The sequence below is a fragment of the Nomascus leucogenys genome, chromosome 14 (assembly GCF_006542625.1).
Source record: "Nomascus leucogenys isolate Asia chromosome 14, Asia_NLE_v1, whole genome shotgun sequence".
Classification (NCBI taxonomy): Eukaryota; Metazoa; Chordata; class Mammalia; order Primates; family Hylobatidae; genus Nomascus; species Nomascus leucogenys.
In genome coordinates this window covers 84528676-84551718 of record NC_044394.1, presented here as the reverse complement: position 1 = coordinate 84551718, position 23043 = coordinate 84528676, and the positions used below count along the sequence as shown (strand labels likewise).

General features: G+C 62.2%; 2 protein-coding genes across 10 annotated transcripts in view; one reads left to right on the top strand and one right to left on the bottom strand.

Annotated features, from left to right (window-relative positions):
- Positions 1–9798: 9798 nt before the first annotated feature.
- Positions 9799–20600, top strand: SLC16A3 (solute carrier family 16 member 3). Of its 7 annotated transcripts, none has more exons than XM_003274840.4 (5): positions 9805–9949; positions 17055–17303; positions 17811–17954; positions 18222–18977; positions 19810–20600. In XM_003274840.4, the coding sequence occupies exons 2-5, from the start codon at positions 17081–17083 to the stop codon at positions 20082–20084; spliced, it is 1398 nt and encodes a 465-aa protein (XP_003274888.1). In that variant the 5' UTR covers positions 9805–9949; positions 17055–17080; the 3' UTR covers positions 20085–20600. The 7 variants fall into 7 exon arrangements, with proteins under 7 accessions (XP_030683962.1, XP_030683961.1, XP_003274888.1 ...); XM_004090466.3 differs by having other exon boundaries at positions 9826–9965; XM_030828104.1 differs by lacking the exon at positions 9805–9949 and adding an exon at positions 10435–10520.
- The window catches only part of CSNK1D (casein kinase 1 delta), a 32893-nt gene continuing 29973 nt past the window's right edge, over positions 20124–23043 (bottom strand). Inside the window, exons 9-10 of one of the 3 annotated variants that reach the window (XR_004033390.1) lie at positions 21020–21168; positions 20124–20693 (exon numbers count right to left, since the gene is read on the bottom strand). Coding sequence is in view for 1 of the 3 variants with exons in the window: in XM_030828105.1 (XP_030683965.1) it covers positions 21082–21168 (87 nt within the window). In the remaining 2 variants the exon portion in view is untranslated. Of the gene's footprint in view, positions 21169–23043 lie in introns of all 3 variants that reach the window. The other 2 variants (XR_004033391.1, XM_030828105.1) reach the window with 2 other exon arrangements.

Below are 23043 nucleotides of genomic sequence, written 5' to 3'. Positions count from 1 at the left end.
TGTAGGCCGTGGGGGCTCCCTAGGAGCCGGTGGCCGCCAGCAGGGTCTCACAGGCCAGAGGCCTTGCTCCCTTGCTCCCTGGGCCTGCTCTGTCTCTGGAGGCCCCAGCTGGCAGGGGGACCGATGGGACCCTCCCTCACCAGCCTCCCAGGTGCTGGTGGCCACCCCTGAGCAGGGGGTTCTGGGGCCCCTGCCTGGGCTGCTCCCCCACTGCTTGGCCCTGCCTCTCAATCTTGGACTTGGGGAGGAGCAGCCAGGACAAAGGGTGCAAAGAGGGGGCTGGGGGGCTGCACTGAAAGGCGGGGGGGCTGCGCTGAGAAGGTGGGCTACAGGTGAGCACGGGCTGTGCTGTTCCCACCCAGCCTTGAGTTCCATCCTTGACTCCTCTCCTTCCACATTCCAGTCCTGTCTCCATGGCAGACCCAGGGCTGACGTGGGCTCCAAGGAGGGCAGAGGAAACCCTGACCCCCCAGCCCCCAGCTCAAGAGGAGGCAGGGGTGGGACACAGGGCAGGAGGAATGCAGGAAGGGGAAAAACCGCACTCCAGGATGCTGGACGCTGAGGGCCGGGGGTGCTGCCTTTCACAGCAGGTTGGAGGGAACTCTCAGGGCCACACTTTGTCCAGCCTCCAAAAGGCTGAGCCGAGAGGAAAGGGCAGTGTCCCCACCCATCCAGCCACCTGCCACCCCGATCCTGGGACAGAGTTGTCTCTGTTGGCCCAGCCTGGCTTGGATGCCCTAGGCTGGGCTCCATGGCCACCAAGGCTCGGACACCCCAAAACCTTCTTGCCAAGGAAGGCTGTTCCTCCCCCAGTGCCCAGGAGAACTGCCTCCTGCTCCATGCCTACCACTGAGACCTCCAGCTGATGACCTCCTGGCCTGCTGAGGCCTGAATGTTGGGGCCAAGGGGCTGGGGTAGGGCTCCACTCCACCCCAGGAGTGGGAAGGGGAGACCCAGGGCAACCTCTGGCGTCACAGACAGCCCCGGCCTGGCACACCCACTCCAGCTTAAACATGGAAGCAGGCTGATCACACTGATTTTTGTCCTTAGGAAAGTAATAGATTCCGGCCAGGCATGGTGGCTCATGCCTGTAATCCCAGCACTTTGGGAGGCCAAGGCAGGAGAATCACCTGAGCTCAGGAGTTCAAGACCAGCCTGGCGAATACAGTGAGATCCTGTCTCTATCTAAAAAAAAATTTTTTTTAAGTAAATAAAAAAAGAAAGTAAAGGTCTCTTCAACAAATGTGCTGGGACAATTGGATATCCACCTGCAAAATAATAATGCTGGATCCCTATCTCACACCGTGTATAAGTATTAATGCAAAATAGATCAACAAACTAAACATAAGAGCTAATATCATAAAACTCAGAAGAAAGCATAATTTATTTATTTATTTATTTATCTATTTATTTATTTTTAGACAGAGTCTCACTTGGTCGCCCACCCAGGCTGGCATGCAGTGGCGCGATCCCGGCTCATGGCAACCTTTGCCTCCTGGGTTCAAGCAATTCTCGTGCCTCGGCTTCCCGAGTAGCTGGGATTACAAGCGTGCACCACCACACTGGGCTAATTTTTGTATTTTTAGTAGAGACAGGTTTCTACTGGCCAGGCTGGTCTCAAACTCCTGGCCTCAAGTGATTTGCCCACCTTAACCTCCCAAAGTGCTGGGATTACAGGTGTGAGCCACTGTGCCTGGCCCAGATTTTTGATATGATACCAAAAACACAAGCAACGTAAGAAACAAAGATACAATTTCGTGCATCAAAGGAGAGTGAAGGCAGCCCACAGAATGGGTGAAAATACATATCTGCAGACCATATATCTGTTAAGAGTTTAATACCCAAAACATGTAAAACTCAACAAAGGGCCGGGCACGACAGCTCACACCTGTAATCCCAGCACTTTGGGAGGCTGAGGCAGGCGAATCACTTCAGCTCAGGAGTTCAAAGACCAGCCTGGGCAACATGGTGAAACCCTGTCTGTACAAAAACATACAAAAACATTAGCTGGGTGTGGTGGTGGTGGTGCTCGCCAGTCATCCCAGCTACTTGGGAGGCTGAGGCGGGAGAGGCTCGTGTGAGCCTGGGAGGTGAAGGCTGCAGTGAGCTGAGAATGCACCACTGCACTCCAGCCTGGGCAACAGAGTGAGACCCTGTTCCAAACATAAAACAGAATAAAACTAAACAACAACAACAAAAAGACAACCCAATACCAAAGAAGATACAGAACGGCCAATGGGCTCATGAAAAGATGCTCAACGTCATCAGTCATTAGAGAAATGCAAATCCAACCCATCATGAGATACTACTTCACACCCATGAGCACGGCTTTCACGAAAAACAAACAGGCCTGGTGTGGCAGCACGGGCCTGGAGTCTCAACCAGGCAGGAGGCGGAGGCAGGAGGATCACTTGAGCCCAGGAGCTCCTGCCTGGGCAACATAAGAAGACCCTGGTCTCTGAAAAACAAACACCTCCCAGAAAACCTCCACAGAAAATAACAGGCGCTGGTGCGGATGTGGAGAAACTGGAACCCTTGAACACCCTGCTGAGAATGGAAATGGCCACAGCCTCCGTAGAGAGCAGTGTGGTGGCTCTTCATGGAGAGGAGCGTCGCCCTGGGGCCCCCAACTCCGCTCCTACGTTCATGGAGAGAAGCGTCACCCTGGGGCCCCCAACTCCGCTCCTACGTTCATGGAGAGGAGCATCGCCCTGGGGCCCCCAACTCCGCTCCTACGTTCATGGAGAGGAGCGTCGCCCTGGGGCCCCCAACTCCGCTCCTACGTTCACACCAAAGAGAAACGAAGACATCTGTTCACACAAATGCTGGCCCCTGAATGTCCATGGCACCACTGTTCACAACAGCCAAAAGGTGGAGACGACCCAAATGTCCGTCAACAGGTGAGTGAAGAAACGAAACATGGTCCATCCACACGAGGAAACATTATTGAGCCGTAAAAAGGAATGAAGAGGCCGGGTGCGGTGGCTCACTCCTGTTATCCCAGCATTTTGAGAGGTCGAGGCAGGCGGCTCACCTGAGGTCAGGAGTTTGAGACCAGCCTGACCAACACGGTGAAACCCTGTCGCTACTAAAAATACAAAAATTAGCCAGGCGTGGTGGTGGGCACCTGTAATCCAGCTGCTCGGGAGGCTGAGGCAGGAGAATCACTTGAACCGGGGAGGCGGAGGTTGCAATGAGCTGAGATTCAAGCTACCGCACTCCAGCCTGGGCGACAAGAGCGAGACTCCGTCTCAAAAAAAAAAAAGGCATGAAGCACTGATAGACCCTCTCGCATGGATGAACGTGGAAGGAAGACATGATGCTCAGTAAAGAAGCCAGTCACAAAGGCCACACCCTGCAGGGCTCCATTCACATGAAATGTCCAGGACAGGCCAGTCCACAGACACAGAAAGCAGATGGGTGGATACCAGGGAAGGGGGGCACTGTGGGAAGGAGGATGGGGAGCAATTACTGAGTGCAGGGTGTTTTTAAGGGGTGATGAAAGTTTTGAAACTAGACAGCTGGTGGTGGGCAACAACGTGAGCATGTCCAGTGCCGCTGAGCTGCCCTCCACAGTAACCGTGTGCTACGAGAGCTCTACCCGAATTAATTAATAATAATTATTATCATTTTTGAGACGGAGTTTCGCTCTTTGTCACTCAGGCTGGAGTACAGTGTCACGATCTCGGCTCACTGCAACCTCCGCCTCCCAGGTTCAAGCTATTTTCCTGTCTCAGTCTCCCGAGTAGCTGGGATTACAGGCGCGTGCCATGATGCCTGGCTAATTTTTATATTTTTGGTAGAGATGGGGTTTCACCCTATTGGCCAGGCTGGTCTCGAACTCCTGACCTCAGGTGATCTGCCCGCCTTGGCCTCTCAAAGTGCTAGGATTACAGGTGTGAGCCACTGTGCCTGGCCTATTTATTTATTTATTTACTTATTTATTTTTTCTTTTTTAGACAGAGTCTTGGTCTGTCACCCAGGCTGGAGTGCAGTGGTATGATCTAGGCTCACTACAGCCTCCACCTCCTGGGTTCAAGTGATTCTCCTGCCCTCCTGCCTCAGCCTCCCGAGTAGTTGGGATTACAGGTGCACACCACCACGCCTGGCTAATTTTTTGTATTTTTTGGTAGAAATTCGGTTTCACCATGTTGGCCAGGCTGGTCTCAAACTTCTGGCCTCAAGTCATCTGCCAGCCTCAACCTCCCAAAGTGCTGAGATTACCGGTGTGAGCCACCACGCCCAGCCCAATTTATTTATTTTTGTTTTTTGAGACAGGGTCTCACTCTGTCCCAGGCTGGAGGACAGTGGCACGACCTTGGCTCACTGCAGCCTCAAAATCTCGGCCTCAAGCAATTGTCCCACCTCAGCCTCCCAAGTAGCTGGGACTACAGGTGTGCACCGTCATGCCTGGCTAATTTTTCTGTTTTTTGTTTTTGTTTTTTTTTTGTAGAGACAGGATTTTAATATGTTGCCCAGGCTGGCCTTGAACTCCTGGGCCCGTGTGATCCACCTGCGTTAGCTCATGAGATCCACCTGCTGAAGTGCTGGGATTACAGACATGAGCCACCGCACCCAGTCCCATCTTGATCTTTAAAAGGAGTGAACAAGTAATACAAAGTCCCTGCTGGTAAAATGGGAAATTTAGGGAAGCGTAAAGGAGGAGATCGAATACAGCCCTACCTGACCCCAGGTGGGTGTGTCCTGGTCTCTGTGCACATGTGTGTTGCCCAGGCTGGTCTCGAACTCCTGGCCTCCCAAAGAGATCCTCCTGTCTTGGCCTCCCAACCTGCTGAGATTGCCAGCGTGAGTCACTGTGCCAGACCTGGGGGTGATTTTGTAGGCAGCAGTAGAGGATTAACACAGTTTGCAAGTCTGTGGGGAAGGTGGGACTTTGACACCAGGCCCTTTTGTCTCCCAGGTACAGTAGGGGCCTCCCAGCCCAGTGTCTCCCCCAGAGCCGAGGCTTCACCTCTGCAGATCAGGGTGGGGGTGGCGGGACCTTCCGACACCACTGCCTTGGGAGAGTCCATGCGTAAGTGATAGGCGTGGCTCAGGACCTGCCCAGAATCCTCTGGCATGCGTTTGCTCCTGGCAGCCAGGTCCCACCCCCACCTGGTTACCCCATCTGGATAACAGAAGGTCCTGGAACTACACACAGATGCACCAGCCTCCCCTGGGGTCTGCAGCCCACAGGCAAATCCCTCTGTGCCCCAAGTACCCAGGGAGAGGGTACAGCCCATGCCAAGGCTCGGAGACTGAAAGAGAGCCGAGAGGAGCCACCTGGGAGTCTTGTGGTCTGGACAGGCCAGGGCCTGAAGAGGCAAAGGAGAGCTCCCAAAGAGTGGTCCCACGGTGTGGTGGCGGACGAGCACGGACGTGTCCCTGGTGGAGCAGTGACTCCTAGGCAGAGGCTGCCTGTCCTCAGAGCCTGTGTCCCTAAGAAGTTCCCCATGGGCTGGGACCTCAGAGTCCCCACACCACACAGCCCCACACTTGCTGGCACCCACACATGGCTGTCCTGGCAGAGCTCAGTTGAGGGCACCAGGGAAGACGTCAGGAAGACAACAGAGGCCACGCCACCTGGCCCCAGGACGCAGCCCACGCCTGACCCGTGGACAGCCAGGGCGTGGGGTAGAGGGAGCATGAACCTGAAGTCTAACACGAGAGCCTGGCCAGTGCTGACAGGACGACAGGAGCAGAACATGGAAGAAAATGTAGCTTCTCAATGGGGTTCTGGAAGGACTCTGGGAGGTTTTCAGGGGTGCCCAGGAGGGGAGAATGCACCTAACAGGTGAGAAGGGCTAGAGTTTAAACCCTCCCAAGAGCCACCAGGTGAGCTTTGCTGCACCCACTTTACAGAGCAAGAGACTGAGGTCCGGAGAGGGCCCCACACTTCTTTCCCCACTTGATCACATTCTTGGAATGACCGCCCAGGATCCAATGAGCATTAGTTCTGAATGTTCCAGCAGCATTGACCCTGCCTCAGTTCTGTCTCCCAGTGACAGAGCAAGAGGTCACTGAGGACATCAAGAAGACCTGGCCAGCCCACGACAGCTGCTCTCATCAGACCATGCACACCTACACCCCAACACCTGTGCAGACACCCCTACACCTGTGCAGACGCACCCCTACACCCATGCACAGACACCTGTGCAGACGCACCCCTACACCCGTGCACAGACACCTGTGCAGACGCACCCCTACACCCGTGCACAGACACCTTTGCAGACACACCTCTACACCCGTGCACAGATGCACCCCAACACCTGTGCACAGACACACCCTCACTCCCCTGTACACCCCCAACCCCACATCCCAGCACACTCATAACCCTACACCATGCATCACACCCAAACCCCATGACCAACACCCACCATGGGCAGCAGTGTGGTGGGTCAGGTCCCACTGGGCGACGGTGTGGCTTCTCCTGCCCTTTTCACCTCTGCCCCCTGCCTGGGCTGCCACTCCCTGGGAAGGCCCAGCAGCAGCCAGGTTAATATGTATTTTTCTGACTTTGGGAGGCTGAGGCAGGTGAATCACAGGGTCAGGAGTTCAAGACCAGCCTGGCCAACATGGTGAAACCCTGTCTCTAGTAAAAATACAAAACATGAGCTGGGCGTAGTGGCAGGCGCCGGTAATCCCAGCTACTCAGGAGGCTGAGGCAGGAGAATCGCTTGAACCTGGAAGGCAGAGGTTGCGGTGACCCAAGAGTGCGTCACTGTACTCCAGCCCGGTGACAGAGTGAGACTCTGTCAAAAAAAAAAAAAAAATGTATTTTTCTGTGAGCCTGGACAGGTTCTCTGGGGCGAGTGAAGGGAGGGCGCAGATTTGGGCCATGGTCCTGGGTCTAGGCTGTGTGTGGTGGAGGGCACCAGCCTCCCCTGGCACCATCCTGGCTGCATCCCCCATCCAGCCTGGGCACGTCCCACCACATGCCCTGCATGGGTCTGGAGTCTGGGGAAGGTGTGGCCACAGGTGTGGATTGACAGGCTGTGACAGTTGCGTCAACGGATCCTCTGGGCAGGGAGCTGTAAGGCAGGCAGGGTTAGGAGCTGGGCAGCCCAGGACCCCAGGGAGGCGGGGCTGTGGCTCGGCCGGAATGTCCTTCCCCGTGACTCGGCTTTCTTCCCCTGACCTGGCCAGTCCTGGCCCCAGTCCTGTCCATGGGGCGGCAACTGGTGCTGGGTGGTACGGCCAAGACTGGGGCAGGACAGGGTGGCCCTGCTGGGATCTGGAAAATGGTGTGCGGGGCTCCCAAGGACGCAGGATGTGGGCTCTGTGTGGCTCGCCCGATCCTGGAAGGTTCCCTGGGACCTGAGATCTGGCCCCGATAGGTCCGGGGGCCTGTTCTGCCACCCTCCCTGGGGCAGCGGCTGTGGTGACCCTCAGAAAAAAGCCTCTCCGAATTTCCTAGGTCATTTCAGGACACAGAGGTAGGGACCCTCGGGGCAGCCCATGGGGGAGGAAGCAGATCCCAGCTTCCCCTTCATGCCCGCCCCCTCCCACAAAGGTTGCTCTTGGAAAAGGTGGGACCATGTCCCCCAGGGAGCTTAAGCCTGCCAGGGAGCAGCGTGGGAAGGACCTGGGGGCCAGGCCCCTAGGAGGACATTCCAGGGCCTGGAGGGCCCTGTAGCTGGAACTGGGAACAAAAGGAAGTTGGGGCAGCTAAGGGCAGGTGGGGACACCTGGGGCTGGGGGAGAAGTCAAGACTGGGGGCTGTGGGGTCACAGGGAGGTGTCCTGTGAAGCTGCTCATTGGCCAGGGTTGGTGCCACCTGTCCACAACCCCACCTCCTTTCCTGCACAAAAGGGTGGCCTGGGCCTGGGGGCTGACCCAGGGCCACTGTGGGGAGCAAGCATTGGAGCCAGGTCTGGGGTGGGTGCTCCCAACACCACCCAGAGTGGAGCTGCAGCGATGCGGACACACGTGGCCTTTCCCACCCCTTCCCGCAGCTCCAGACCCCCAGCGGGCCGGGCGATCGCACCACGGCCAGAGGTGCCTCTCCCCTGCTGCACCACCGCTGTCTCGGACACATCCAGGGTTGTTGAGGGAGGGGCACGCCCCCCCAGAAGGCACCTTACCTGAAACCTGAGTGGTATTCAGTGCCCAGGTGCCCGTGGAGCCCTGTGTCAGATGGAGCCTGGCCACCTGGGCCCTGATGCCTGGCCTGGAATGCCCCCCGCCACCAACTGTTGGGCCTTTCTAAAAGCTGAGCACTTGGAGGTCAGGGGTACCTCATGCTACCAGAGTGCCAGAATCCTCGGAGAGGGGTCCAGGGTCTCGGAGTCTCTGGCCCCACCCCACAGCGCCCTGTTCTGTCCAGGCCCGGGGTGAGCTGTGCCAGGTGGCCTGCTTGCTAGCTGTGCTGCGCCTTTCCTCTGGGTAACGACCTGGCAGGCTCCCAGCCCCAGCCCCCAGCGGCCATCACATCACCGTGACCACTCTGTGGTCCTACAGTCCTCCCAGTCAAAGTCCACAGACTTGATCTCTCTGCTGGGAGCCAGTGCTGATGAGCCTGCCTGCTCCCCTCCCCTCTGAGGGCACGGAGGCTCCACCCCAGCTCTGGGTGGACAGTCCTGGGGCCCACACCCAGGGGAAGACATGCCTAAGATGGGGCCAGGCCTCGGGGTCAGAGCCAAACCGCAGGTGCTCCCTGGGACCCCTAGAGGGATGAGTGGGCATCTTCCCAGCTGGGAGAAAACCTGGCCCTGGCAGGGGCGCCCCTTGTTCCTTCAGGAGGCAGGAGGGGGCAGTGAGGTCCCAGGCTCTCCGGCTCTGTCTCCCTCCCCCTGTTGCTGCTCTACGGTGGGGGTTCAGGGTTCAGTGATCAGGGCCAAGCTGTAGGCAGACGTGGAAGATGTCTCAGTGGCTTCAGTGGGGGCCCCAAGCTCAGCCGGCAGGCCTGGTGACTCAACAATCCGGGATGGGGAGCGCGGTGCCCTCGCTTCCCTGGCAGGCAATACCCCATGGGGGATCCATTCCTGCAGCTGTCCACGGTGCCCCGCACCCGTCTGCTGCTCTCCCTCGCCAGAAACTGACGAATCGCTTGGTGCGGGAAGATGGGAGCACCACCTGCGTCACCCAAGGTGGCTCCACCACCTGCCCTGGGCGGGAACACAGGCCAACTAAGTGCAATCTTTATCCACGAAGTCTGAGGCCCCTCACCACTTGCCGCAGGCCTGTGTTCTGCGCACAGGCGCATGCTCTCATCTTGATGTTTGGGGATGGGGGTGGTTGGGCCCCAGGTGGGGGTGAGGGCCAGACCCAGCCTCTGTGAGTGCCAGTGGGCTCGTAACATTACACAGAAAAAACAGGCAGCCTTACTGGACTTGATGTCCCGGAAGGCTGGGCTGCAGATGGAGAGCCAAGGCCCACACGGCCTCACTGCCAGGGTGGGCCTCCCCTTGCCCTCTGGAGGGGTCCTCCACCGATACCCACTGCCTCCTTTGTGCGAAGGCACGGGCTTACCAGTGCCGCGGCCTCCTAAGCCCCTGGGTCCGGGAGGGGCCAGTTAAAGCGTTCCTGTGGCCCTGGCGGGGTGGCCCTGATTACTAGACTCCTTGGTCCAGGCCAACAAAGGCCTTACTCCCTGGAGCCATCTCAAACCTCAGCACCCAAAGCGGCCCGTTATTTCCATATTGCAAATGAGAAAAACAGGCTGGGAGAAGCGCCTCACGAGGTCCAGCGGGTGGACAGACCTCGCCTCCCCGAAGGTGGGAGCCGCCCCGGCCTCCACGTCCGGGTTCTGGGCCGCGAGAGGGGCGGGGCAGGGGCGCAGGGCTGGAGTCGGTGGCTTTGTAGGGCCCCGCAGGGCGCGGAGACACTTGGGGAAACGGAAGTTCAGGGAGGGCGAGGCCGTGCCCCAAACCCAGGCAGCGCAGGCCGCGGGCCGCTCCCCGAGCCAGGAAGAGCCGCCGTCCGCACCGGGACCGGGGAGGAAGCGGAGGTCTGAACGGGGACAGGTCGGACGTGGTCTCGGAGAGGGAGGATGCGGGCCCCGGAGCTGAGCCAGGCGGCCGGAACCCCACGGGACCCGTGCGCACCTCCCCACCAAAGGGGCCCCGGCGTTGGGGGGCGAGGGATCGCTGCCCTGGAGGACGTTGGGACCTGCCGCGCTGCGCTCCGAGGCGGGGAAAAGGAGGGAAGGCGCGGCGGGGGGGCGCGAAGCGAGCCTGGACTCCGGGGGAGGCGAGGCCGGGAGGACCCAGTCCCGAGGAGCAGAGGGGGCGGGCCAGCTCCGGGCCGGGGGCGCCGACGGGACTGGTTCCTGTTGGGGGGGGGTCCCTGGGCCCGGCGGGGTTGCGGGACGCGCCGTCGGGGAGCTGCGGCCCGGGAGCCCGTCCGGAGGCGGCGCGGGGTCCGGGCGGGGCGCGCAGGGGCGGCGCCAGGCGGTGACGTGCGCGGGGGACGTGCCGCGCCAGCGACCCGAGCACTTAAAGTCGCCCCCGGCGCGGCGCCGGCCAGCAGAGGCGGGCAGAGGCAGCGAGAGGCGGGCTGAGGCGGCCCAGCGGCAGCAGGTAGGCGCGGCCGCGATGCTGGGCAAGGGGGCGGCCTCAGGGTCCGCGCTCTCACCCTCACCCCGCCCACTTTGTCCATCAGGTCCAGGGGCGCCCGTGGCATGGACTAGCCCTCTCGCCACCCGCGCGGGCCCCACCGAGGGCTCCCGAGAGCCAGCCGCGCCCCTCCGCGCCCTGGCATACCTGGCTGCCCAGTCTCCTCTCCCCCAGTCCGGCCCGGCGCCCACCCGTCGGGCTGCCCTCAGGGGCTGGGATCCGGCCAGGAGGTGGCTGCGCCGGCGGCCAAGCCCGGTCCGGGTATAAATAGCTCGGTCCGCGGCGGCGGGGGGCGCCGGCTATATTTGGTGGGGCTGCTCTAGCCCTCTCTGTTTGGGTGGCCTCCCCGAGGGAGTGGGGAGCACGTGCGCTCGGGCCGTGGCGCTTTCTCCTGTTTGCACCACCCTGAACACTCCCCCGACCCATACCCGCCCTTGGGCAATGACTAACAGCCCGGGACCGTGCAGGGAAGTGGGGGACCCGCTCCAGAGCCAGGCTGGGCTCCCTGGGTTCGCCCTACCTCCACCCCGGCCCCCAGCCCCAGCTCGTGGGAAAACCAGGCGCAGCCTTTGGTAGCCTCCCACTTCCCAACCCACGCCTCAGTTTCCCTATACGAAAAGTGGGTTGGTCAGGAGCCTCCCTGGGTGTTGGGCCAGTCGAGAGACAGGGGCCGCAGAGTGGAAGGGAAGCCCTTAGCTCCGGCCGGGGCCACCAGGGGTGGCTGGAGTCGGTAAGGGATGATGGGGGGAGCTGAGGGCCCGCTGTCTTCCTCTGTCCCAGAAGCACCGAGCTTCGTGGCCAGAAGGCCTGGGCTGAAAGGGTCCCTCTCCTGGTGATAGCCAGAGTCAGGCCTGCTGGGCGGGAAATGGCAGTTGGCCCACCCCAAGGCCCAAGGGCTTGTCCATGCTGAGTACAAGGGTGGGAGGTCTTGTGTCTGTTGGGGCCAGGGAGTCCAAGATCCCAGCTTCACTGCACAGGCCTGGGAGTCAGGTGGGTGCTGGCCTGCCCGTGCTGGAGGAGGGTCTATTCCGCCAGCGTGGTGTGGAGGAGGCTGGGCTGGACTCCCTCATGGCGGGCAGGAACTGAGGAGGTGCTAGGAGGCCGTGGGGGGGGGGGGGTGTCTGCCCCCAGAGAGGCTTTGAGTGCATGGGGGCTCTGCCGTGGCAGGTGCAGAGTCTTTCCTCCAGGGCTCCGTGGTGTGGACAGAGTCTGGGGTGGGCATCTGGAGGCCTGGTCTCAAGGCAGGCTTGGTAATGACCCCATGTGACCTTGGGCAAGGCCCGCCATCCAGGCCACCCAGAAAGCCATGTGGCCTGCACGATCAGGCCAGACCCCACTGACTGGAGCGGGGCACTTTACTTTGGAGGGGCAGCTACCAGAGGGCTCTATGGATCCCAGCCCAGCCATCAGGCCTGACGGGTTCCCCCCCACTGGCCTGCAGTGACCCTTATGCCATGCTCAGCTGGCTCAGCGGGGGGACCTGGCAACGTGGGACAGAAGGGCCAGTGCCGCCCCCTCCAGTGAGGTGCCAAATCTGGGCTACACTCTAGGCCCCAGCGGGGGCCTTCCGGGCGGTGGCACAGAGCCATTGGAGGTGCCCGGGTCCTGGCGCAGGGGCGGGGCGGGAGCAGACAGGGCTCGGGGCGTCCTCCCAGCGTCACCTGCCTGAGTCAGTCCCATCTGTGAAATGGGCCACGCCAGGCAGCCGCACGCAACGGAACCGCCAGGCTCCTGCCCCGAGACCCGCAGTTCACGAGTCGACGCCCCCGACCCGCGAGCCGCGCCCACTCGTCCCACCTCTGCAGCAAGTGGAGTCGGCGCCGCCCTGTGGCTTCGAGGCGCGGACGCCTGGCGCAGCTCCCGGGCTCCGCTGACCCCGTGGACCCGCGCGCCGGCAATTACGGTAGCGTCCAGTAGGGCGCCTACTGCGGGCAATACGGGGGCTCCTCCCATGGCGCGGTCACGTCCCCCACGTCCCGCGGCCGGCGGGGCGGGGCGGGGCTGGGCGGAGCATCCTTCCCTCCTCCTCCCCCGGGTGGGCCCCGCCCAGCCCCGACCACCTGCGCCGACCCCCGCCCGCAGAGCCGGGACGCCGGAACCTGCAGGCGCCCTCCAGGCCTCCCTCCGGCCTGGGCGGGGGTTGCGCCGAGGAGGGGCCTCTCCTGGCGAGGGTGGAGTTTTGGGTTCCCCCCTCCGCCCCCCACCTCCCCCCTTCCTGCCTCCTCCAGGTCTCCACCTTCCCCCCGGGTCCCCATGACGCCCGCTGGGCGGCGGTGGCGCAGGGGGCGCCTCCTGACCCGAGTCCCCTTTCAGCCTTGGCCTTCGGGCACTGGCTTTAGGGTGGAGGGGCGGCCTTGCGGGGTCCAGGAGGCCTCGGAGGTGCGGGACGGAGGCTCTGGTCCAGCTCCAGCCCCCACCACCTCCCGGCCCCAGGGCGGTGATAGCCTTGCGGAGAAGGGGTCTTCAAAGCTCTGAGACCCCGCAGTGCCAGCTCAGGGCTGAAGCCTGCGGCGGCACATGCAGCCTTCCTTTCCCAAGGGGGACTTGCGCCCAGCCCCTCTTGGGGCACCAGTGGGGGCTTCTGGCCCTGGCCCTGGGTGGAAGTGGCCAATCCGCAAATAAGGCCTGTGTCTGCCCCGCCGGCCCCTGCCGTCATGATGTAAGCGGACACAGAACGGCAGGGCACGGTCTTGCGCGGCGGTCCTGCGGGGGTCAGAGGTGGGGTGCAGGGCCCAGGCTTGGGGCAGCCCCTTGCGCAGCGTCCACCCCCTGCAAGCTCGGCCCCGACACCTTTGCAGGCGCCTGGGGCGGGGCTGCCGGGAGTAGCTCACTGCGCCTTCCTTGTTTGCACAACAGGGACTGCGGGGGAAGAAGGGAACTCAGGGAGGCCCCTCCCCCAGTGCAGCGCCTTCCCGCCCTCGGCACCCCTTGGCAGTCAGGCGCTAGCCACAGAGGGGCCGCTTTCTTGGTCCTCAGGCAGCTCCCTGGGATCTAGGAAGGAAAGGAATTATCCTTTTCCTGCCCCGCCTCCTTCTTGGGCCACAAAGGCAGGGCCAAGGCCCATCCTTCAAGGGCTGGAGTCAGTTGGGTAACAGGCCACGGGCCTGGGGCTCAGGCCACTGCACGGACCCAGGGAACGGGCTGACAGTCCAGCGGAGGCCTCAGCGAGGCGGCGGCGCTGCGCACAAACCTGAGGACCTAGGCGGGTGAGGGGTCTGCAGGTACAGACGCCCGAGGGGAAGCATACGAGGGTGTCCAGTGCCCCCCAAGGAGGTGCGCGAGGTTTCTGGAGAGGTCCCAGAGGAGCAGGCTTGGGCAGCAGGGGTCAGGTTGGGGACCCTCTGTGCATGAGTCCAGGTTGACTCTGCAGGACAGCATTTCGAGCCACCTGGCATGGCGTTCCAAGCCTGTGACGCGGCAGTGCAGGGGTCCGAACTGGCAGGCACCCAGGTCCTGAGGACTTCATGGTCGAGTCCTGGCCTAAAGCCAGGGGTCCTTGCAGACCCCTGCGCCCTGCACCCTTGAGGGAACTGCTGGCAGGAGCCCCTGGCTTGGGAGGGCACATGGCTGTGGGATGCAGGGTCTTCTGCAAGGGACTTCCCTACCCACCCGTGCCCCAGGCCTCCCGCTCAGCTTCCAGCAGCCTGGGGTCGTAGAGCCTTTGGGGGACCTGCTCTCTGGGCAGCCCCCACCTGGGAGATCAGCTTTCTCATCCCAGAGGCCAGGTTATTTCTGGGCGGGTTGGCATGCTTCCTGAGGGGCGGCGGGGGGGGCGGTTGGTAAATGTCAGGGGAAGGCCAGCCTGTGGCGTGTGCCCACGGAGAAGCCAATGCTTGGTGGCTGTGGCGTGTGCTTCAGGCAGGACAGCCCCAGGGTTGTCCCTGGAACACCAGGCAGCCTGTACCGAGTGCGGGCTGTTATTTTGTGCCCCTTCCCCGTACTCCATCTCCTGTGGAATCCCCTGCCCCAAGCTATGTGGGCAGACAGCTGGCTCCAAGTCAGCCCCTGGACACCAGGCTGGAGTGGGAACTCCTGGAGCCATTTCAGCATGGCTGGCACCCCAGGCTGGGTGAGGACAGACGATGGTGCCAGGCTGTGGTCTGGGGGCTTGTCCAAATGCCTCATCTTGACACAGAAGATGGCTCTCCCCACGTGAGCGTCATGTGGAATCCACAAGCACCTCAGGTCTCAGAACATGCTGTACCCTCCTGGCCAGTGAATCCTGGCACTGCCCCAGCCCTCTGCCAGCCCTCCTTGACCCTAGTTCAGGGGCGCCGCATCTCCTGAGGGTGGCCACCGTGCCCTGCCTCCCCACACGCCCTCGCCTGTCTCTTGACCCTGGCAGGCTTCAAACGCTGGGTCTGCCTGTGTCTCCCACCCCGCCGCCCCCCCCCCCCCCCCCCCCCCCCCGGTGCAGCCGGGGAGACTCAGAGGCCTTAGTGCTTCTTTGTGTTTTGGAAGGGGAGCCTGGGGTACGCGAAATCTGGCTATTTCTGTTTGTTGTATACACATTTCCGTCCTTGGCCTTGCATGGCCTTTTATTTTAAAAAGTGTAAACCCACAGTCCCAAACCAGCTGGGACCCTGAGGCCGTCAACCCCTCCAGTCTCCTCTGTGACCCGCAGTCTGCGTCCTGTTCCCAGTTTCATTCCTCAAGTGCATATATTTTTAATATCTTTTAGTTACCCTGCTGTATACTGTCATCTTAGGGACCTTTTAAACAATACCAGTATGAGCAGGACCTACCCTGCTGCTCAGTGACCCCAGGCAGTGTGTCCTAAGGTGGTGTGTCCTCAGGCGTGCCACACTCCTCTGTCCTGTCCCGGGCACTATGGTGGGGGCATCCGGCGTCCAGGTGCAGAGGCAAAAGCTGCTCCCGGGTTTCCCAGAAATGGTTCCCAGGCCTTGGCCCCAGAGAGCCAGTGCAGGTTGGGGGGTGGACCTCTGGCTCTGTGGGGGGGGGGTCTGTTCTGCTCCAGTGGGCCGCATCTGCCTTGTCATCATCCAGACAGCCACAGCTGGCTCCTGGGTCCCCTCATCAAGCAGCATTTCCCAGTAACAATGACTTCGTGGAACACTTAGGAAGCCCTTAAAAACCATCCTTGGATCTCTGAGGTAGGGACTCCAGGGGGCACAGCACCTGTGGTGGGGATAGTCAGGCTGGATGCGGGGAGGGCCTGGGAGGAGGAGTGAGGAGCCACGCACGGAACTCCTCAGACTCTCCCTGCAAAGGTCCTGGCCCTTGGGCGTGCATTTAGTTATGTGTCTGCCTTAGAGGCAAAGATGAGCTGTCATGGGGGAGCCTCCAGGTCAGGGGTCTGCGGACACGCTTGCAGGAGGAACCCAAGGAAAGGGGGCGGGGGTGGAGCCCCACAGATTGCATCGTGGGTGGGTGTGCAGCTTGTGCAGCAGGCCTGCTGCTGCCTGCCAGGGCACTGGTTCACAGCACGGTCCCAGCAGGGAGAGGCTGAGCCGGCTGGACTAGACCACCCAAGATCTCAGGTTGCAATTCCTTGGTGAGGAGAGGACAAGGTGACTTCTGGGTTGGGTGGGGCATGAAGATGGAAGTCTGACTTCGGGTTCCAACTTGACTCAAAACGAGCTGGGCTCCCGGAGTTTACAAAAGGGACGCCAGCTTCAGACATCGTGGGGGCTGGCATGGTTTGCTCTGGGGGGCTGGATGGGAGCCTCCCCAGCCCCTCCTGATTTCAGGCTGTAGCCTGTGGGGTCACTCCAGGCACAGGTGGGGTGAGTCTCTTCTCACTGGAGGAGTCACTGAGCAAACGGGCCGGTGGGAGGCAAGGGGGCAACCAGGGACAAGGGGCCAGCTCTGCCCCCACCCCCACCCCACCCACTCTAATACTGCAGCCCCTGTGCTTCCAACTGCTCCCTCCAGCCTGGTGCCCAGCCCCTCACTGCCAGAGACTGCCCACCGCCTCTTGTGCAAGCTCCTGGCGGGCTCCACTGAAGCCAAAGTGGGCCCTTGGGGGCAGGAGAGCCAGAGCAAGGCACATTCCACCTAGGTTTTAGACAGGGAGAGACCTGGAGGACGCCACCCCCAGAGGTCCTGGGGTGAGCTCAGTGCTGGGGACCGGAGGTGGAGTCTGCTGCCAGAATCATGGTGTGCGTGGTCCCTGCCCAGCACTGGTCAGCCAGAGCAAGCCAGGGCAGAAATGACGGCCAGGCCGATGTTCCTGCCGGGGGCTGCTTGTCCCAGGAGGTAATCTGAGTCCTGGCCGAGCCCAAAAAAGCCACTGCCCTTTAGAGCCAGCTGTGTGGCTGCAGGAGGCAGTGTGGAGGGAGTGGGACCCACAGCTGCTAGTCTCCCTCCAAATCCTCCTGCCTCCACCAAGCACCAGGTCAGGGGGCCTCAAGTGCGGGCGCCGGGCAGCTGCCCCTCAGCTGAGCTGCCGGGCCACCCAGCTCGTGTCCCTCCCCTGCCGGGCTGCAGCTGGAATGGTCACCCGGGCAGTCTGAGTCAGCCTGCTTTCTCTCTCAGGTGAGGCGGAACCAACCCTCCTGGCCATGGGAGGGGCCGTGGTGGACGAGGGCCCCACAGGCGTCAAGGCCCCCGATGGCGGCTGGGGCTGGGCCGTGCTCTTCGGCTGCTTCATCATCACCGGCTTCTCCTATGCCTTCCCCAAGGCCGTCAGTGTCTTCTTCAAGGAGCTCATGCAGGAGTTTGGGATCGGCTACAGCGACACAGCCTGGATCTCCTCCATCCTGCTGGCCATGCTCTACGGGACAGGTGAGGGTGGCCTCACACCGGGCCCCCTGTCCGGGGCTCTGCTGGCGGATCCTACTGGGTGCAGGAGCCCATGTGTGGCTGGGCTCAGCAACAGGGCCTTCCGCCTGCTCCCCAGGGAACCCTGGAGGGAAGCCCTTAGGGCCGGGATCCTGCTGGGCAGCAACATGCTCTCCACCGGGCCAACCCAGGCAGGGCGCGAAGTCCATCCTGGCCCCTGTCCAAACGGGTCGGCTGTATTTATAGACAGTCCCAGAGGACACGGCTTCCGAGAGCTGTTCCTGAAAAGATGGCTGTTCCTGAGCTGCAGGGACCCACGGGGCCCAGCAGGCGGCGCTCGCGTGTCATTATGTCCTGCGCTTGGGAGCCTGCCCACAGGGTGTCCCTGGTGCCCCGCGGAGGGAGGGGTGGTGTGGGAAGGGGAGGCCGGCTCCAGGCTGTGAGCTCAGTGGGCTGGCCAGGGCAGAGCTGGCTGCAGGCCCGGCCCCTCTCAGCTGCTGCCCTCCCCAGGTCCGCTCTGCAGCGTGTGCGTGAACCGCTTTGGCTGCCGGCCCGTCATGCTTGTGGGGGGCCTCTTTGCGTCGCTGGGCATGGTGGCTGCGTCCTTTTGCCGGAGCATCATCCAGGTCTACCTCACCACTGGGGTCATCACTGGTGAGTGGGGCCGGCCGGTGGGCTGCAGATGCCAGAAGGGTCAGGGGCCGTGCACTTCTGCTCCTGGGTCCGGGCCTCTGGAGGACAGCAGGATGGGTGGCTGCGGGGTGTCCCGGCCCCACCTCGTTGTCCCCCTCTCGAGTGGGTGGGTGGCAGGGGCTCTGCACACTGGGAGCCCGAGCCTGTGGGAACCTGGGGGGCAGAGACGAGGGTCTCGGGCTTTGGGGGCAGCCTTGGGGGGCTCTCACCACGTTCCCTTTCCTCCAGGGTTGGGTTTGGCGCTCAACTTCCAGCCCTCGCTCATCATGCTGAACCGCTACTTCAGCAAGCGGCGCCCCATGGCCAACGGGCTGGCGGCAGCAGGTAGCCCCGTCTTCCTGTGTGCCCTGAGCCCGCTGGGGCAGCTGCTGCAGGACCTCTACGGCTGGCGGGGCGGCTTCCTCATTCTAGGCGGCCTGCTGCTCAACTGCTGCGTGTGTGCCGCACTCATGAGGCCCCTGGTGGCCGTGGCCCAGCCGGGCTCGGGGCTGCCGCGATCCTCCCGGCGCCTGCTAGACCTGAGTGTCTTCCGGGACCGCGGCTTCGTGCTGTACGCCGTGGCCGCCTCGGTGATGGTGCTGGGGCTCTTCGTCCCGCCCGTGTTCGTGGTGAGCTACGCCAAGGACCTGGGCGTGCCCGACACCAAGGCCGCCTTCCTGCTCACCGTCCTGGGCTTCATTGACATCTTTGCGCGGCCGGCCGCGGGCTTCGTGGCGGGGCTTGGGAAGGTGCGGCCCTACTCCGTCTACCTCTTCAGCTTCTCCATGTTCTTCAACGGCCTCGCAGACCTGGGGGGCTCTACAGCGGGCGACTACGGCGGCCTCGTGGTCTTCTGCATCTTCTTCGGCATCTCCTACGGCATGGTGGGGGCCCTGCAGTTCGAGGTGCTTATGGCTATTGTGGGCACCCACAAGTTCTCCAGTGCCATCGGTCTGGTGCTGCTGATGGAGGCGATGGCCGTGCTCATCGGGCCCCCGTCGGGAGGTGAGCGCTGCGCCCCCAGGCAGTTCCCCACGCCTGCCCTTCCCGTCAGACGCCCGCTTTGCGAGGCGGGGACGCGCACCCCTTGGCAGCCATCCACAGTGTGGGACTCGGAGCTGTAGGGGGGTGCACTGTGCTGGACTGACCCTGATTGGGCTGGGGCCAGCGGGTCTCCATTAGGAGTGGGGTGCTCGGCCGGCACAGTGTGCCCTAGATAGGCAGGGGGCAGCTAGGGGCTGGACCCAGGAGGTGGGCAGCTCCTCCAGGCTCTGCCTGGGCACCACGCGGCAGCTCCGGGCAACCCCACAGCCGGTTTTTGTATTTTGGGGCTTCTCCTTTTTGAAGGCTGATTGAGCTAACACGTGAGGGAAATTAAGTTCTGATTGGAGCAGCCTTGCCCAGGCTCTGGCCGCCTGGCGAGGGTGTCCTGGGCTTGGGGAGGGCTCCTGTCTTGGAGTCCGCGGTGGCCAGGGCACAGGGCTGGTGCTGAACACAGTAGGGCTTCTGGGGCTGCCAACTGAAAGCCTCAGGGGGACTCTGTGGGGACCAGCGTGACTACTGCCATCAACCAAAGCCCAAACTCCGCAAAGCCACTGCTATTTTTAGTCTCTTAAGTCTTGGTTCCCCTGGGGAGGAGGGAGGGGAGGCTGAGGAGGGAGGATGCCCCCAGCTGGAACACATGGAGGGGAGAGAACACCTCCCAGCCCCACAAGCTCAGAGGCAGACAGGGTGACCCTTGTGTGCTGAGACACGGAGGAGACACAGGCTTGGGTGGAGCTCTGGGCCCTGGGGGCAGCCTGCATGAGCGGCTGAGACTGATGGGGTCTTCCTGCAGGCAAGCTCCTGGATGCGACCCACGTCTACAAGTACGTGTTCATCCTGGCGGGGGCCGAGGTGCTCACCTCCTCCCTGATTTTGCTGCTGGGCAACTTCTTCTGCATTAGGAAGAAGCCCAAAGAGCCACAGCCCGAGGTGGCGGCCTCGGAGGAGGAGAAGCTCCACAAGCCTCCTGCAGACTCGGGGGTGGACTTGCGGGAGGTGGAGCATTTCCTGAAGGCTGAGCCTGAGAAAAACGGGGAGTTGGTTCACACCCCGGAAACGAGTGTCTGAGTGGCTGGGCGGGGCCAGCAGGCACAGGGAGGAGTTACAGAAGCCGGCAACGCTTGCTATTTATTTTACAAACTGGAGTGGCTCAGGCATGGCCACGGCTGGGCTCCAGCTGCCGGCCCAGCGGATCGTCGCCCGATCAGTGTTTTGGGGGGGAAGGTGGTGGGGTGGGAACTGTGTCATTCCAGAGTGGATCTGCGGTGAAGCCAAGCCGCAAGGTTACAAGGCATCCTCACCAGGGGCCCCGCCTGCTGCTCCCAAGCGGCCTGCGGCCACTGCTATGCTCAAGGACCTGGAAACCCATGCCGCGAGATGTGACTTTAATGGGAGGGTGGGTGGGCCTGGGACAGGCTGGCAGGGCAGGTGCTGTGTGGGGCCCTCTCCAGCCCGTCCTACCCTGGGCTCACATGGGGCCTGTGCCCACCCCTCTGAGTGTCTTGGGGACAGCTCCTTCCACCCCTGGAAGATGGAAATAAACCTGTGTGTGGCTGGAGCATCAGGACCAACGGTTTCCTAGGAGTATGTGGTTTTGCTGTGTGGCCTGTGTCCTGACTCTCACGTCTGCTGATGGCCTGGCTGTTCCTACGGTGGCTCCGTCCTTGCCAGCTTTCCCTGCAGTGGCAGCGCATTCATAGCAGGGGCAGGCACTGCGTGGAGGGGGGTGCAGGGCGGGTGCCTGGAGGCTGCTGTGCCAGGGTGGCCTCTGCAATATGCCAGGGAGCCCCTAAGTGGTCGTTAGATGGGAGCTGAGGTGGAACAAGCCACTTTATTCACTACTGTGTGTTTAAGAAACAGGACCTTCCTGCCTTCCCTTTTTCGCCCCTCTGGCTGGCTGGCAGCGTGCACGGTGTGATCAGTGCCCAGGGCTGGTCTTTGTGCCCTGTCTTCCATCCAGCCCGGCCCAGTGCTTGGGCTTGTCCTGGACACCTAACACCCACCTGCCCTCGTGGCCAGCAGTGGCCTGCGTGGCTGGGAGCCCGGTCAGAGGCCGCCGGGGCCCTCAGTAGGTGCGTCGTGGGCGCTGGGGACGGCAGCGGGTGCCCTGGCGGGCCGCGTGCAGCCGGAGAGACGCCATGTCCCTGCTCCTCTGCAATGAAAAGCAAGCGAAAAGTGCATATCTCAGGTCCAGCTGCCCCCATCTGCCCCTGGCCTTGCCCCAGCTGGGCTTGAGCTCTTGCAGCCCAGGCTCCTGCCTGCAGCCTCAGGGCTGTGGAGGCCTCTAGCAGGGCTCAGGCTGGCGGGCAGTGCCAGCAGCTGCAAGGATCAAGGTCAAACTCTGCACAGCCACGCCCATGTGTCTTGTCAGAGTCCCAGTCCCACCCAAGCAGCTGAAGAGAGAAGGACGAGGAGGTAGGGAGCAGGCAGCCTGGGCCTCAGAGGACACATGGCCTTCCCCCGCCGGCACCCCCACATCAGGGCCACCTGGAGACTGCTCAGACCCAGGGGTTGCCGCCGCTGGACCTGGCTATCCCTGGTTCTGCTGACCTCAGGAGTGACCTGGGCTCACAGAGGTACTGGCAGGGAGGTCATGGGCCAGGTGAGAGGTGCTCGCTCCTGGAACCCTGTTTCCAGGTATCTCAGGCCCTCACCCTCCCCTAGGCAGGAAGCAGGCCCTCTAGCTCAACTGTCACCCCTCGTCTGCCCCACTCTGGTCCCCACACCCACAGCACACAGCAGAGGCCCAACACAAAGTAGCCAGGCAGTGCTGCTCCCGGACAGACATGGCTGAGGGACCGTGCTCAGTGATTTAGGAGTGGTCCAGATGTGGGAAGGTGGCCACGCTTGGTTGGGGGCACAGGACGCGTGGGGGCTGTGGTCTCTGTGCCGCAGGGTGGGCGTGAGTTCGCGTTGAGTTCTACCACCCCCTCCCTCAGCTGGTGCCTTTAAAGGACAGAAACCATGGGGTCGTGGGTCTGCTCTGACCCGACAGGCAGGAGTGAAGGGGAAGGGAGGGGAAGCTTGGAGCCCACTGGAGGAAGCTGGGGGCCGAGGTCTGGTGCGTGGGCTGCACAGAGCTATTCCCCAACCCCAGCGACAGATTCTGGTGCCAAAAGTGGTTCAGGTCTACCGTGTTGTGAAGACCAGAGACACGTCCGTCCAGAACCCACTGCTACTTGGAGTTAGGGTGGGGGGTAGAGGGTGCACAGACTTCTTTACATGATCCCAGATCACAGGGAGAAGGGAGGTGTCCACCCAGCCTGGGCCTTCCCAGAGAACAGCCCTGGAACAGATGTGTGCAAGGCTTCTGCTGGGGGAGGTGGCGAGGGAGGCGCAGGGGACCCAGAAAGGGCCTGGTGGCCCCGGATGCTGCCGTCCCTCAGCCTTCCGAGGGGTCTATGGTGAAGCTCCCGGGAGGCGCTGCCCGGTACCTGGAGGGCCTGCTCTTTTCAGCGTCTAAACCATGTCTGAGGACACAGACCCAGCCAGACTCAGGTTCAGAGAACAAGCCCTCTAACTCTGTCCGCTCATGCCCTTGCAGGTGAGATGCAGCAGGCCCTGAGGACATGTAGCCCCTGCTCCCTCTCAGGGCAGGGAACCCCAGGAGGGAGGCTGCAGGCCTGGGAACGTCACACAGGAACTGGAACTTCGGTCTTGCATTTTCTGGCTGGGGCCGGTGAGCGGGAGAGGGGCTCGGTGTCTCAGTCTGGGGCAGCAAGAGGGAACCATGTGAGGCGGCCTGGAGACGGGGAAGGCCTGGAAGCCAGCTCAGATGCCCAGGGCACAGCCAGAATGGCTGAGAGGAAGGGCCTGGGAAGAGGCAAAGTCTGGGCAGGAGGGGCTGGCAGAGCTCCAGGCCGTGGGCATCCCCAGGGTCAGGGCAGGAGTGCGTCAACAGGCAGAGTCAGCAGGACAGCCCCAGAACCCCCTCAGCACATACCCACGTGGGGCTCAGAAAGCTACACCATTCTTAGAGCAACCTCCAGGCAAGTGACCCGAAGTCCTTGTGCTTTTTCACTACAAA